Genomic DNA, 13,072 nt, shown 5'->3' on the forward strand with positions numbered 1-13,072 from the left:
TTTAAGAATTGAGGGGAGAAGTAATTCTTTTAAAACGAGGTACCAAACGTCTTCACTCCAAGAAGGAGCAGAGAATTAATCTTTTAAACAGATCCAAGAATGATGAGAATGATAGTATGTTGGTTTTCGATACATTGTGGGATAAATTACCACGAATTTAGCAACTTGGTACTCATTTATCATTCCGCCATGTGGCTATTGGCAGAATTCATTTCATTACAGATGGAGAACGTGGGGCAGCTCACTTCTTTTAAGGCCAGCAGGACTGAGGTGGAGGTTTCCTCTGTCTCTGACTTCTAGATCCTTGTGTGAAGAGATCACCTGCTTATGACAGGCCCACTCAGGATACTCTCCCTTTTGATTAACCTATTAGAGACCTTAATTACACCTGCAAAAAGCCTTAACTTTTGTCATAAGACACAATATAATCATGGGAGTGGAATCTCACCCCCTTTACCACATTTTGTTGGTTAGAAGCAAGTTACAGGTACTGCCCACACTCATGGGGAAAGGATTATACAAGGGCCTGGGTCATTGGGCAGCATCTTAGAATTCTGCCCAGTACATATACTTACAGACGACCATGTAGATATGCTTTGTAAGGCAAGAGGAATAAAGATCATCCTCCCCACTTTTCAGGGACTCTTAAATACATTGCCCAAATCACTGAGCTTGCTCCACAGTGGGTGAAAACACACATGGAGACTTCTGGGTCTAAATCTAGTGTCCTTTCCACTCCCTTGTCAACCTGGCAAAGAAGGGAATGGTTCCATCTCACCATCAGGTGGGAAATGTATCTGATGTCCAGAGCAAATTGATCACTTGCTCCCAGTAAATAGGGATAACTTCGAGTTGTGAATGGTGATGGCCAGGCACACCATCCTAGCAGAGCTAGAATCAAAATGCAGGGCCCTGGACTCCTGACCCAGTGCTCCTTCACAATGGGCAGATCTCCTAGTGTCTTTCACTGTCCCTATCATAAACAGGCTATAAAGCAGGAGAATAGAATAGCTGGGTCCAAGAATCATGTTTTGTTTTTAACCCAGATGTTTTGGCCTTATAGGCAAAGCCTTTCTTGATCTAGGAGGCTATCCAAAAATCTGGAGAAAATTAGATAGTTATTCTAAAATTAAAGTTACTGTAAGAATGGCAGGAAAGAAACCAAAAAATTCAAGTTGTGAACAATTCACATATATAGGGTACAAATGATGGTCCAAGCTGATACAAATTAAAATACATTATGTGGTTCATGGTATATTTACATCAATTAATACACGTTAAAATATACTATATGATTCATGGATTATTTATAGCTACCTATGCTTAAGTGTTGGGTGTTTTTAATGAACACAATATGTTAAGAAAAATCATAATCATATAGAAGTCATCACTTACGTTTACATATTAAAATAACTAAGCCACACTTGCTACATTGTAGCAGTAAAAATATCATCTTTGTGGGCCATGAGTATTAGGGGCTTTCTAAAGTGTCTGGCAAGAAACTAAAAGATCTGGTTACAGGTTTTGCTTGGCCTCTTTCTAGGTCACTTTTCCTTCCCAGTGAAGAGCTTGAAACACATGGTAGAGCAGACACTTCATTATGGGTTCCCAGCCCCTCGGTCTCACTGTCTGTTAGTTACCAACTGGGGTTCTATTAGAACCTCTTGGGTGTCCTTGCTATGAGTTAACTAGTAGATCAGATACTGCCACTCCCCTGCTTAAAGCTCTCTATAACTGCACTGTCCAGTGTGGTAGCCGCTGGCCGCACATGGTTATCGAGCATTTGCAAGGTGGCTGACCTCAGCAGAGATGTCCTGAAAGTATAAAACATACACCAGGTTTCAAAAATGTAGCACAAAAATAAAGAATGTAAAATACCTCAGTAATGTTTTACATATATCACAGGTGGATATGACACCGTTTTGGATATATTGCATTAAATACAATATAAGTTATTTACCTGTATTTTTTACCTTTTTAAATGTGACTATTAGAAAACTTTAAGTGATATACGTGGCTCACATTATATCTCAATGGGAAAGTACTGATCTATAGCTTCCCACTGTTCTCGGGAAACAATTTAAACTCCCGGGAATGTAGTTTGGTGCAGCCATTATGGAAAACAGTATGGAGATTCCTCAAAAAACTAAAAATAGATTTACTATATGATCCAGCAATCCCCCTTCTGGGTATATATCTGGAGGGAACTCTAATGTGAAAAGATACATGCACCCTAGTGTTCACAGCAGCACTCTATACAATAGCCAGGACATGGAAACCACCTAAATGTCCATCAGCAGATGACTGGATAAAGAAGTTGTGGTATATTTATACAATGGAATATTACTCTGCCATAAAAAAGAATAAAATAATGCCATTTGCAGCAACATGGATGGATCTAGAGATTGTCATTCTAAGTGAAATAAACCAGAAAGAGAAAGAAAAATACCATGTGATATCACTTATATGTAGAATCTTAAAAAAAAAAAGGACACCATGAACTCATTTATGAAACAGAAACAGACTCACAGACTTAGTAAACAATCTTACAGTTACCAGGGAAAGGGGGTGGGAGGGGATAAATTTGGGACTTTGGGATTTACAAATTTTAGCCACTATATATAAAAATAGATTTTATAAAGTTTTTTTTTTGTATAGCACATGGAACTATGTTCAATATCTTGTAATAACCTTTTAATGAAAATGAATATATGTATGTATATACATGACTGGGACACTGTGCTGTACACCAGAGATTGACACATTGCAATTGACTGTACTTCAATAAAAAAATTTTTTTAATGAAAAAAATAAATAAACTCCTTATCAGCATCCAATGTGATCTGGTCCTCACCAAATCTTCCTCTCAGGTCTCCTCACAAATTCTCCCTCTTCACCCTCCAGTCACAATGACCCTATGATCCCTCAGACACAGCAAGCCCATGCCCACCTTAGGGCCTGTGCACTCATGACTCCATCCTTCTGGAATGTTCTTTCCATGTCAACTCTACTCATAGTTGACTCATTCTCCCTCTTCAGCTTTCAGCTCACACACATCACCTCCTCAGTCATATCTTCTTGGACCAGCTGATCTCAAGGGACCACCCATCCAGGGACTCCCTCCTCCATTTGTTTCCTCTGAGGCACTCACTGCCATCCTTGTTACCTTATCTAATGATCTGTTCGCCTGTTCAATGTCAGCTTCTCCCCAGTGGAATGGAAGCTGCGTCAGGACAGGAATTTTCACATCTTATTCTATGTCGTATCTTCAGCTCAGCACCTCACCCATCGTATTTCTCAGCTCAATGTTTGTTGAATTCATGAATCAACAGTGAAAAGAGCAGAAACAGACAGTCAAAAATCCCAGGTGTGACAAACCCAGCAACCACATTGACAACACCACCATTTTGCTCCGAGGTGCTTACTCTTGTAATCAATCCTCGACAGTCATTACAGGAGGCAGTGTAATAACTGAAAGGACACAGTCTGGACTTAGAAGCCCTGAGTATGAATTTCATCCCTGCCACTTGCTGGAGTGTGACCTTGGATGGAACCCTTGACTATCTCAAGTCTCCGTTTTCTTCCAGAGGAATAATTAGAATTATTATGGAATAATTAGGCTTATACCATGGTTGTCTTGAAGTTCAATTAAGATAAGAGCTTGTCAATCAAACATTCCCAGTGGTATTTATCAGAACAAGACACTCTTGAAGGGGAAGGAGTCTTTTATTTACCAAGGTGTCTCCAGCACCCTACACAGGGCATGGCTTACACCAGGTGCCCCAAAAGTGCTTGATGGATAAATGAAGCTTCTCATAAGCCCCAGCACCACAGAGCAATGAACCTTGGGAACATCAGATCTCTCTACTGTTCCAACCTGGAAAAGATGCCCCATTTGCTTCTAAAGAGAAGCAAAAGGACCCCAGAGATGGAGTGAGGCTGAGGTGTGATGGGCCAGATTTCCTCTATTTTCCAGAAGAATCCCAAATGATAACAATCTGTCTAAGTTGTCTAGCCAAAACCATGACTTTAGGTCCCCTGGAACATGTGGCTTGACAGTAGGGTTTCAAGATCAGAGTCAGCATCCTCAGCTGCAGAGAGATCAAGCTTTCTGCTCACGAAAGTTCATTTCCAGAAGGGAGAGACGAGGCCATCCAAGCAATGGCTTCTGATTCTCACATCCTGAGAAAAAGCCACAATATCTGCCTCCTTAATTGAAACTAGGGCCAAGGGAAAAAATAAGAGGGGAAGGGGGTCTCATATGGAGCGAAACTGTGTTAAAGCTAATAAAATGAGAATTATTCCACAGAACAATAATTTCTCAAGATGGGGCAGAGAGGCTGGCTTTGGGAGTGGGAAATGACTTCACTGGGAAGGCTTCTGCCTGGTTTGCAAGGGATAAAGCTTGCCTTTGTTACTCTCCTGGCTTCTGTTCCCAGAGCTCTGAAGTATAAAGGCTTCTGGCAGGATATCCCAGGTCAGCACTATTGTTCTAGGATTTGCTACTGAAAGGACTATTCACGTGGAAACCTCTCCCAGGCCAGGCTTCTGTTGGCCACCGTTTATTTACACACTGGTTTAACAGGCAGCCCACCTAGGAAGTTTGGACAAACCAGACCAGTTGGGCATTGCGCCATCTCTCCTAGTCCCACCTTGCCAGCTCACTACTGATGAAGGTCCAGAGCCCAGTCTCCACTCCTTTTACAAATGTGTTCTAAGCATCCATCACATGCTAGGTGTTGAGACTATAGATGGGGGTAACCAAGACAAACATCAATTATAGCAGAAATCCATGAAAGAAGAAAAAGACCTTTCCTCGTCTTGGAAAAGAGGAGCCACAAACAGAAAGCTCTTTCCAGGAATATGAAAAAGGAACCAGAATTTGGGATCACTGGTCAAGATTCAGGATCCCTGGAGAAGACAATGTGTTAAGAACCAAAGTGGAGGAGGCTTGAATAGGGAAAATGTCTCCAGTGAGAGAAAAAGCCCTAGAATGTGATCTGCACCTCCCTTGTCCTCCCAAATCAGTCCCAAAGTAAGTCATGTTGTACTTTGAGACCACCCTTCAGTCTCCCTGCAACCCAGTTTTATTATAGCCCACTTGAGCCCTGATTTCTGGCAGAGGACACCGCCAGCATGGGTTATAGGATGAAAACCTCATGACAGAGTATTCTCCTGTCTGAAAAAGGTGGAAAGGGGCTGTGTTTATTCCTCTATCCAGGCAGGGAAAATGGCTCTGGGAACCCAGATCTGTGAAACTGGTTTAAGAGACAGATGTGGATTTATAGACAGACAACATGATGGCATAGCAAGGGAAGACCTGGCAGATTTTGCCTTATAGAGAAATTGTAACGTTAGATGTTGCAAAAGACTTCATCCCAAGGATGGGAGAAATCCACAGGTGGAACCTTACCTGTCTGGACCTGCATGACCTAATTTATGTAAAAAAAAAAAAAAAAGAATTTCCTAGTTTCTGGCTTGTCATCTGTGTCACTTCTCCCCAGATAAGTTCTCAAGCTCACTCTTACAGGTTAGGGTCTGGCTGAAGAGTTCAGCTTTGGACCAGTTACCTTCTTGATCCTATGTCCTCAACCACAAAATGGGAGCGAACATTGTCATTATCCTGGTAATAATAACAGCAGCTGAGATAATGATGAGAAAAAGTGACTACAGGAGTGAAGATGAACATCTTGGCATTTATACAATTAAGACAGTGTTCTCTTCCTCACTGAATGGGAAGGGTTTATACTAAAGCAAGTTATGAAAGGCTGATTAATACTTTACAAACATTTGAAACGAATATGTGTATATATATGTATATGTATGTGTATGTGTATATGTATATATGTATATGTATGTGTGTGTGCGCACGTATATATATGACTGGGACATTGTGCTGTACACCAGAAATTGACACATTGTAACTGTACTTCAATTTAAAAAAATAATTTACAAACACTAGGTTAAAAAAAAAAAAAAAACTCCCTGGAAGCTCACCTCTTCTCTGGTGATTGTAAAGTTTGCCCAGGTTTGGGGAAGGCTAGCCAGCTAAGTCGACGCTGCTGCACAGCACCTGCCTCCCCCTCCCCTCGCACCTCTCTACGACAAGGCAGAAAGGGTGGACAGGGGAACACAGTTCAGCACTTATTTTTGGACCGAGCTCACTAAAAATACCCGAGCCTTCCTGTTTGATCACTCTCCCTTTTGACCTGAACGGATCGCGGGGCCCCGCGGCCCGCCCCACCCTCTGCCCCGTTGTCCTTTAAAGGAGAAGGGCGTGGAGACGGATTCCTGCCGCTCAGGGACAGATGTGCGCCGCCCGGAGAGGCAGGGGCCGCGGCCGCACTGACGTCAGGGCAGCGCTCTCTCCGGCCACCCGAAGGGAGGGGGGAAGCCGCGCGCTGGGATTGGCCGGCCAAGTGCGAGCGCCGGCGCGGATTGGCTGGCGAGGTTTTAGAGGGAGTCCCGCTCTCCAATTAAAGGGCCCGTCTGAGCTGTGTTGCGCGCAGAGCTCCCCCTGGGCCCGCGATCTTGGCCATTCAGCCACCGCTGTCCCCGCTGCGCGCCCTCGCGCCTCTGCCTAAGAAGCCAGGCGCTGTTTCTCCACCGCGGAAGAGGATGGCAAAGGTGGCCAAGGACCTCAACCCGGGAGTTCAGAAGGTGAGCTGAGATCTGTCTGTATTTACCCCGATTCTTTCTTTTCCCGTTTCCCTTGCCAATGGGTTTGCGGAGACTTACCTAGAAGTAAGGAGAAGGAAATGCATTACATTCCAAGACTTCATAGAAAATAGAATCCTTGGGAATACATGTTTAAGATAACAGGCGCACACCCCAAATCTGACTCTTAAAAGCCATTGTGGAAAGTGTTTGCAAAGGATCTTAGATCTTTGGTGATGCGAATTAGAATTTAAATCAGGTAAAACTTTTTCTTAAATGGTAATTCTCTGGTCCTTAGGGAAAAACCCTACCTTCCCCTTCCTGTGATTGAGGTGATGGTTTGAGGAGGGGGAATATTTACTCACAAGGAATTTCCCCTTTTGCGTTCATCCTGGTGTTCTGTGTTATTCACACACAAAGAAACCAGTTTCTTTAGTTGGTGATGTTGGCAGGGGCAGCAGTTCCAGCACAAGGGAACTAATTTCTGTCCCCGGGGTCTGCACGTTTCCCTTTCAAGAAGGGCTGGCGGAGAGCCCAGAAGGTCACGGGTGAATTGCTGCCAGAGGGGCCTGCAGCTGTGCCTGTAGCTCCAACCCCTCCGGTTACTTACCTGAATGCAGTTGGGAGAGGCCACAGGCTGGAGGCTTATAGGACATGTGAGCTGGAAGGAAGCCCAGAGACCGGCTCTGCCGATGGAGAAACTGAGGCCCAGGGTCACAGAGACTTGGTTCCAGCAGGCAGCAGAGTCTAAGGAACGCCTTAAGCATCAAAACCCTGGTCCTGCCACTTTTTAGCTGCATCACGATAACTAAGTTATGTTTCTGAGCCTCAGTTTCCTTGTCTCCCATGGGGGATGACAGGCCCCACCTCCCTCACCGCAACAGTAACAGTGATGGTACACAGTGGGGTAATCTCCCAGAGCAGTCATTTTTAAACTCTGATTTCAGGAAATTTGGTCTTGTAGGGCAAAGTCCTCCTTAGGCATCTGCCATTAGCTGGGGGGATTGGAATGTGAGAAAAACAAACAAAAACATACCTATGTCAGAATCAAAATTAAAATTAGGATGCAAGCCAACCACTTAGAAGGGCAGGATTCATGCATCTGATTTACAGCTGGGCCACTGCATGGCTGACCTGTGCCAGACACCCACACACAGAGTCCATCAGACCCTTCTAAATATGTACACCAAGGGGGACTTCATCAGTACATCTCTCAGGAATGTACCTGCTCCCTTGGATTTGTCAGACTATTTGCAGAATCAAGTCAGCTCTCTTTCTTTGGAATTCTTGCAACACCTTAGATATTGGTAAGATACCTATTAATTTCTGCATAGTAGTGAGTCCTGCACACTGCTCTGATTTCCCTACCCATCTTTCTAAAGTCCTTGAGAACAAACCTTTCTGGCTTATCTCTGTTCCAATGCTGCATGCCATACACAGCAGGACTCAATCGACTACCAGTGAACCACTTAAGACCATAGTGTCCGCGGACATACATTGTGTGCATTGTTGTTCTTTAATTTGTGGTAGCACTGGGGTATTTGTGTGTCTGAACTGCCTCCCCAGATTCAGCTGAGGTCAAAGAGTTTAGAGCTAAAGGGGCAGAGGCTCACTGTCCTCTGGAAAGTCAGATGATTCGGTGTGGTTTTACTACAGGCAGGTTGATGGTTAATGTGTGAAGGGAGACAGGGTACATGGACCATCCCCCTCCTCCTCAGCACCAGCCCAGGCCACCCCTTGGAGGAAGTCTTGCTTTTATTTGCCTTTGCATGGGAGAGAGTGATTGTCCCGATTAGAGGTGGAACAAGGTCTCCTTCTTGTCAACCTCCAGTGCCAACTTCCTTGGCCTGCAAAGGGCTTATTTTCCATTTAGATCCAATTACAGGCTTAGAGAAAGCATGTGGTGGGTGGAGATGAAAGGGCGGTTATTTTTTTACCCCTTGGGACTGTGACAATCAATCGGGAGGAGGATCACCACTTGTAAACTCACCAATGTTTTCAACTCAGAAAGTCAAGTGGAGGGAAGGGAGTCGGGGGAGGGGGGACTCTCCTTGCTGAGCTGTACAGCAGTGATGAGACACTGTGTCTTATCAACCGCATGCTGAAAATCTTTTATTGCCTGTTTACTTGTTAAATCTGCAACAGTGGGGGGTTTTCTAACACTGGGCTCCAGGATGCATTATCACAGTTCGGCATTTTGAAACCATTTCCTAGGCTCTTAGCGCTGCAAGAGACCTATTTACAAAATGAGAAATAATTTAAAATGGCATACAAGCTGTCACCACTGCCCTGCCCCCAAGGGGAGGGGGGCTGTTGTGGGAATCCCTAGCAGCTGGAAAGTCATAAAAAGGTCTTTGAGAGAGAACATAAAATCCCCAACCTGGAGCAGCCTTTGAGATCATCTATCCAGTTCCAGGCAGACCGGGGGAACTCGCCATGGGTCACATCTATAGTTAGTGGCAGGGCAGAGAAGCAGTTCCCTCCCTCCTCTCATTTGTGCTGAGTCGAATGTTCCCATTGGCTGCCCAGGAGCCATCACTTGTCTTTTGACTGGGAAAGAGAAGTTCCCCTAGCAGGGAACTCAGGAGAGTTCCCTGAGAATGATGAACTAGCCAACATTCCGTGGTAGCAAACAGCCTGGAAGGCCAAATGTCATTTCTCTTGGTGGAATCAACCACTGTTGTGGATGTGTTCTGCTCCTGTTGATTAAGTGCCCAGGATTCTTGTCACGAGATCTGGGTTCAAATCCCAGCTCCACCACTTACTCATTGTGTGCTCTTAGGCAAGCTGATTAACTTCTAAGCCTGTGTCCTTGGCCAAAAACTGGGGAGACAGTAGCAGCATCTCCCTCCCAAGGGGTCTATGATCATCAAATGAGATGATTTATACAAAAGGCTCAGCCCATGAGCTCAAATGGACTTAGCCATTGTCACTGTCGGTGGTGGTTGTGTGTTTCAGTGGATGTGTGAAGGCTGAAAGGGGTCTTTAGGTGAATGAAGGATATACCTGTCTTCTTCAGGTGACTGTTCCACCTAAGGAGCAGCTAGTTTTCATTCAGTTGAACGAAAGCCAGTAGCACAGCCTTGGTAAACTAGAACCGACCGGTGATCGTGTCTTCATTTGACACCAACAGATACAAAATCTGCTTACACCACAGAGATTCCCAGTCATTGCGCATTTCACGCTGGAGTCAGGGAATGATCGGCCTGGAAGCGGGGGTTGGAGCTCCTTTCACCTTGTAGATAAGGAAACGGAGGCACAGAGGGGTCAAGCCTCTTCTCGGAGGGTGCTGAGAAGCTGTACTGGAGCCCGTTCGGCTCTGCAAGAATATAGACCCTGTGGCTGCCAAAGAGCCATTTGCAGGAATTTGGAAAGGACTAGAACAAAGAGATCTGAGAGCATGTTCACTGTTGACTGTGCGTCTGCCAGTGGACCGGGTCCAAAGGGTTCTATTTCTCACTCCTCAGGACAATGTCGGAGAAGCATGAAATGAGGGCTCTTCTAAGTGCGTTGCCAGGGTCAGCTGGGCGTCTCCCTCCACCCTTCTCCACATCACATCCCTCTCGGCTTTCCTGTCCTCCAGCTCCGCCCTCCCCTATGTACTCAGCCCTTCCTGCCTTCACCTCCAGTTCCTGCAGCGTGCAAAACCGCTGGCATGCCGCCCAGGCGAGCCAATCCAACATCAACACGGCTCCTCGAGAATTGTCCTTGGCTCCCTTAATCTTAGAAATATATTAAGCTGTCACTTAAAGACCTTAATAGCCAAGCCATTGGAGACATGCCCATAGGTGTATAAGCAACTTGGCCCAAAAGAGAGCCATATTTAAAAAGAAAGAAGGAATGAGAGAAGGAGAGAGAGAAAGAGGGAGAGAAAGAGAGAAAGAGAGAGAGAGAGAGAGAGAAAGAAAGAAAGAAAGAAAGAAAGAAAGAAAGAAAGAAAGAAAGAAAGAAAGAAAGAAAGAAAGAAAGAAAGGAAGGAAGGAAGGAAGGAAGGAAGGAAGGAAGGAAGAAAGGAAGGAAGAAAGAAAGGAAGGAAGAAAGAAATTATCCAAGTCCTTCTTAAAGGATCTCCAAAAACAGATGATGAAGCCATTACTTTGTAAATAGCAGATACTTGTCATACTGTGCAACGGGTCTGAACATGTGGGGTTGGGGTTGACAACTGACTTTCAATGCCTCTGTCACCTTGGTGGTGGGACACAGGGAAAAGCTGTATCACAGATCATCTCTAGGCTTCATCCTAAGCCATCTCAGCTCCAAGAACTTCTCCTGTCCCAGGGCTAACCAACCCTTCTACAAGTAGGACAGTGGAAAATGACTTTGGTATTCCCCTCTGAAGACCCCAGAGTCTGATCTCCTCTCCATGTTAACTGACCAAAGGTGACAAGGGAGAAAAAGAATAGGCTGAATTCAGCAAAGGCTGGGGACCGGGAAGGAGGGACAGATGCTCACGTGTGCGTCTTCCTTTCCCTGCTCCGGCCACTTCCGGTGAGAATGAGGTAAAGAGCAGAGCAATCAGGGAGGAGTTCCTTGTGTAACCCACTAGAGTGAACCTGACTCCAGGGGAGGTATTTGATTTGACTTTGGGAAGGAGAATCTTTCTTTCTTTCCAACTTTCACATTCAAAATAGTGTGCGTATAATACAGCAGAAATCCGTCACGATGAGCACAGACCTTGGGAGTTCTTATCTCCCCAGTGTTCATCCAACGCCATTTAAATATGTATCGCAAGAATAGTTTTCTGACAAAGGGTCAAGTCATGACAGCAACTGCAGGCACTTACTAGTGACTTTGCATAGGTCATTTTTTCTAGGAAGTGGCCAACTTTGGGTGAGAACTGGACTTCCTTCTCCCTGCAGTCCACTGACCTTTGCTGGACATCAAACTGTCTCTCAAATAACAAATGATTATGGAAAAGTGGGCCTAAAATTCTATTCCACTGAAAGCAGAAGTGTGGAGAGACAGCTGCTGCCTTCCTTTGGAAACATCCCCCTCTTCCCCTTCATTTGCTAATAGGAAGAGGATTTGGCTGGCAGCTGCCCCCATCTTACCAGGTGCAGGGCCACCAGCCACTTCTATAGGAATCCCTCGAGATCGTACCATTTCCTTAACTTGACATGGAGCATTCGGGGTCTCCTGAATCCATTCTCAGAGCTTCTCACATATCAATGGCACGGATCTGCAGAAGCTCCAGGAATGCATTCTATGAAGCTTTCATAGAAAGAGAGAAACTAGAATTTGGGTCTCCTATGTGCACCGAGACTCTTTTAGCAGCCAAAACTTACATTTGGTATATAAGCCTAAATATTTGTTGGGGAGATTCAATTGTGTTTTCACAAAAACATAAACAATAACACAGCTATCAAGCTTTATAAACTCCCAAATCAACCCTTTGCTCACAGTCTGCTCTTTTATACGAGAAGCAAACCCTTTTCCACGTTTTCTCAGAAATGACCTGCTGGTCTTACTTTTATCACCCATTCAGACTCTTGTGCCCTAAGGACTCTGCAGGAAGACCCTGTTCTCTGTTAGGACAGTTTGGGGGACAGGCAAAAGAAAGGAAGGGAAAGGCATCTTTTGAGTACACTCAGGGTGCTTGACGTTTTCACACATCTTATCTCATTTAGCCTTTAAGACCACTGTGCAAAAATATTCATGTCCTTTTTTACACGAGTAAATGAAGACTCAGAGTTGAAATGACCAAGATCATAAGATGACAAGTTAAGAATGCAAACCCAATCTTCTCTGATTCCAAAACTAAAGCTCTTCCACTATAGAGAGGAATAAGAAGGCTTTCGTCAGAAGCAGAATTCTGATGGAGAGGGACTAGGATTATTATTTCAGAGAGAGAGAGGCTAGGATTATTACTGCAAGCTTCACACAAAAGCGAAGGTCTTCCTACACATTGACAGTGCAATTCAAGAATTGCCCAGCATTTGCCAAATGTTATCAGGCATCTGTATTTCTCTAGTATTTCTTGGCCATAACCAGGTCTGTATTATCACCCACAGTAAGTCAAAGGCAGTTCCCTGGTGAAGAAGAGGGGCTTTCTAGATTTCTCCATTCCTGGCTCTCTAGAAGACATAGAACTCTCTTAGGAGGAGGCTGGTAGAGAGACAATCTAAGGAATTATACAGTATTATCCAGAAATTACTGAAGAAGCAATGACACTTGACCAAAAAAAAAAATCTTAGCGATTCAAGTTCTAGAGCTTCCAGGAAATTCTATCCTGGGGATTAGCTTGGCCTCTGGAATGTGTATCTCTACATGCCTGGTCTACCCAATAACATGTGAATCAGGACCAAGCAAAACACAGCCCAAGCCCCCACCAGGACATGCTTTAAAAGGAAATAAGATCGCAGAGGGAGAAGAAACCCAAGGCTCTGTTTGGCAGGTCATTCTTGTGAAGGACAAA

At 44.7% G+C, this 13,072-nt stretch overlaps 1 protein-coding gene across 1 annotated transcript in view; it reads left to right on the forward strand.

Annotated features, from left to right (window-relative positions):
* The first annotated feature begins 6,526 nt into the window (after positions 1-6,526).
* LMCD1 (LIM and cysteine rich domains 1) overlaps positions 6,527-13,072 on the forward strand; it is a 55,359-nt gene continuing 48,813 nt past the window's right edge. The window contains exon 1 of the mRNA XM_006206837.4: positions 6,527-6,660. Within this exon, the coding sequence (XP_006206899.1) occupies positions 6,619-6,660 (42 nt within the window). The 5' untranslated portion in view covers positions 6,527-6,618. The remainder of the gene's footprint in view (positions 6,661-13,072) is intronic.

The sequence above is a fragment of the Vicugna pacos genome, chromosome 17, assembly GCF_048564905.1.
Source record: "Vicugna pacos chromosome 17, VicPac4, whole genome shotgun sequence".
Lineage (NCBI taxonomy): Eukaryota > Metazoa > Chordata > Mammalia > Artiodactyla > Camelidae > Vicugna > Vicugna pacos.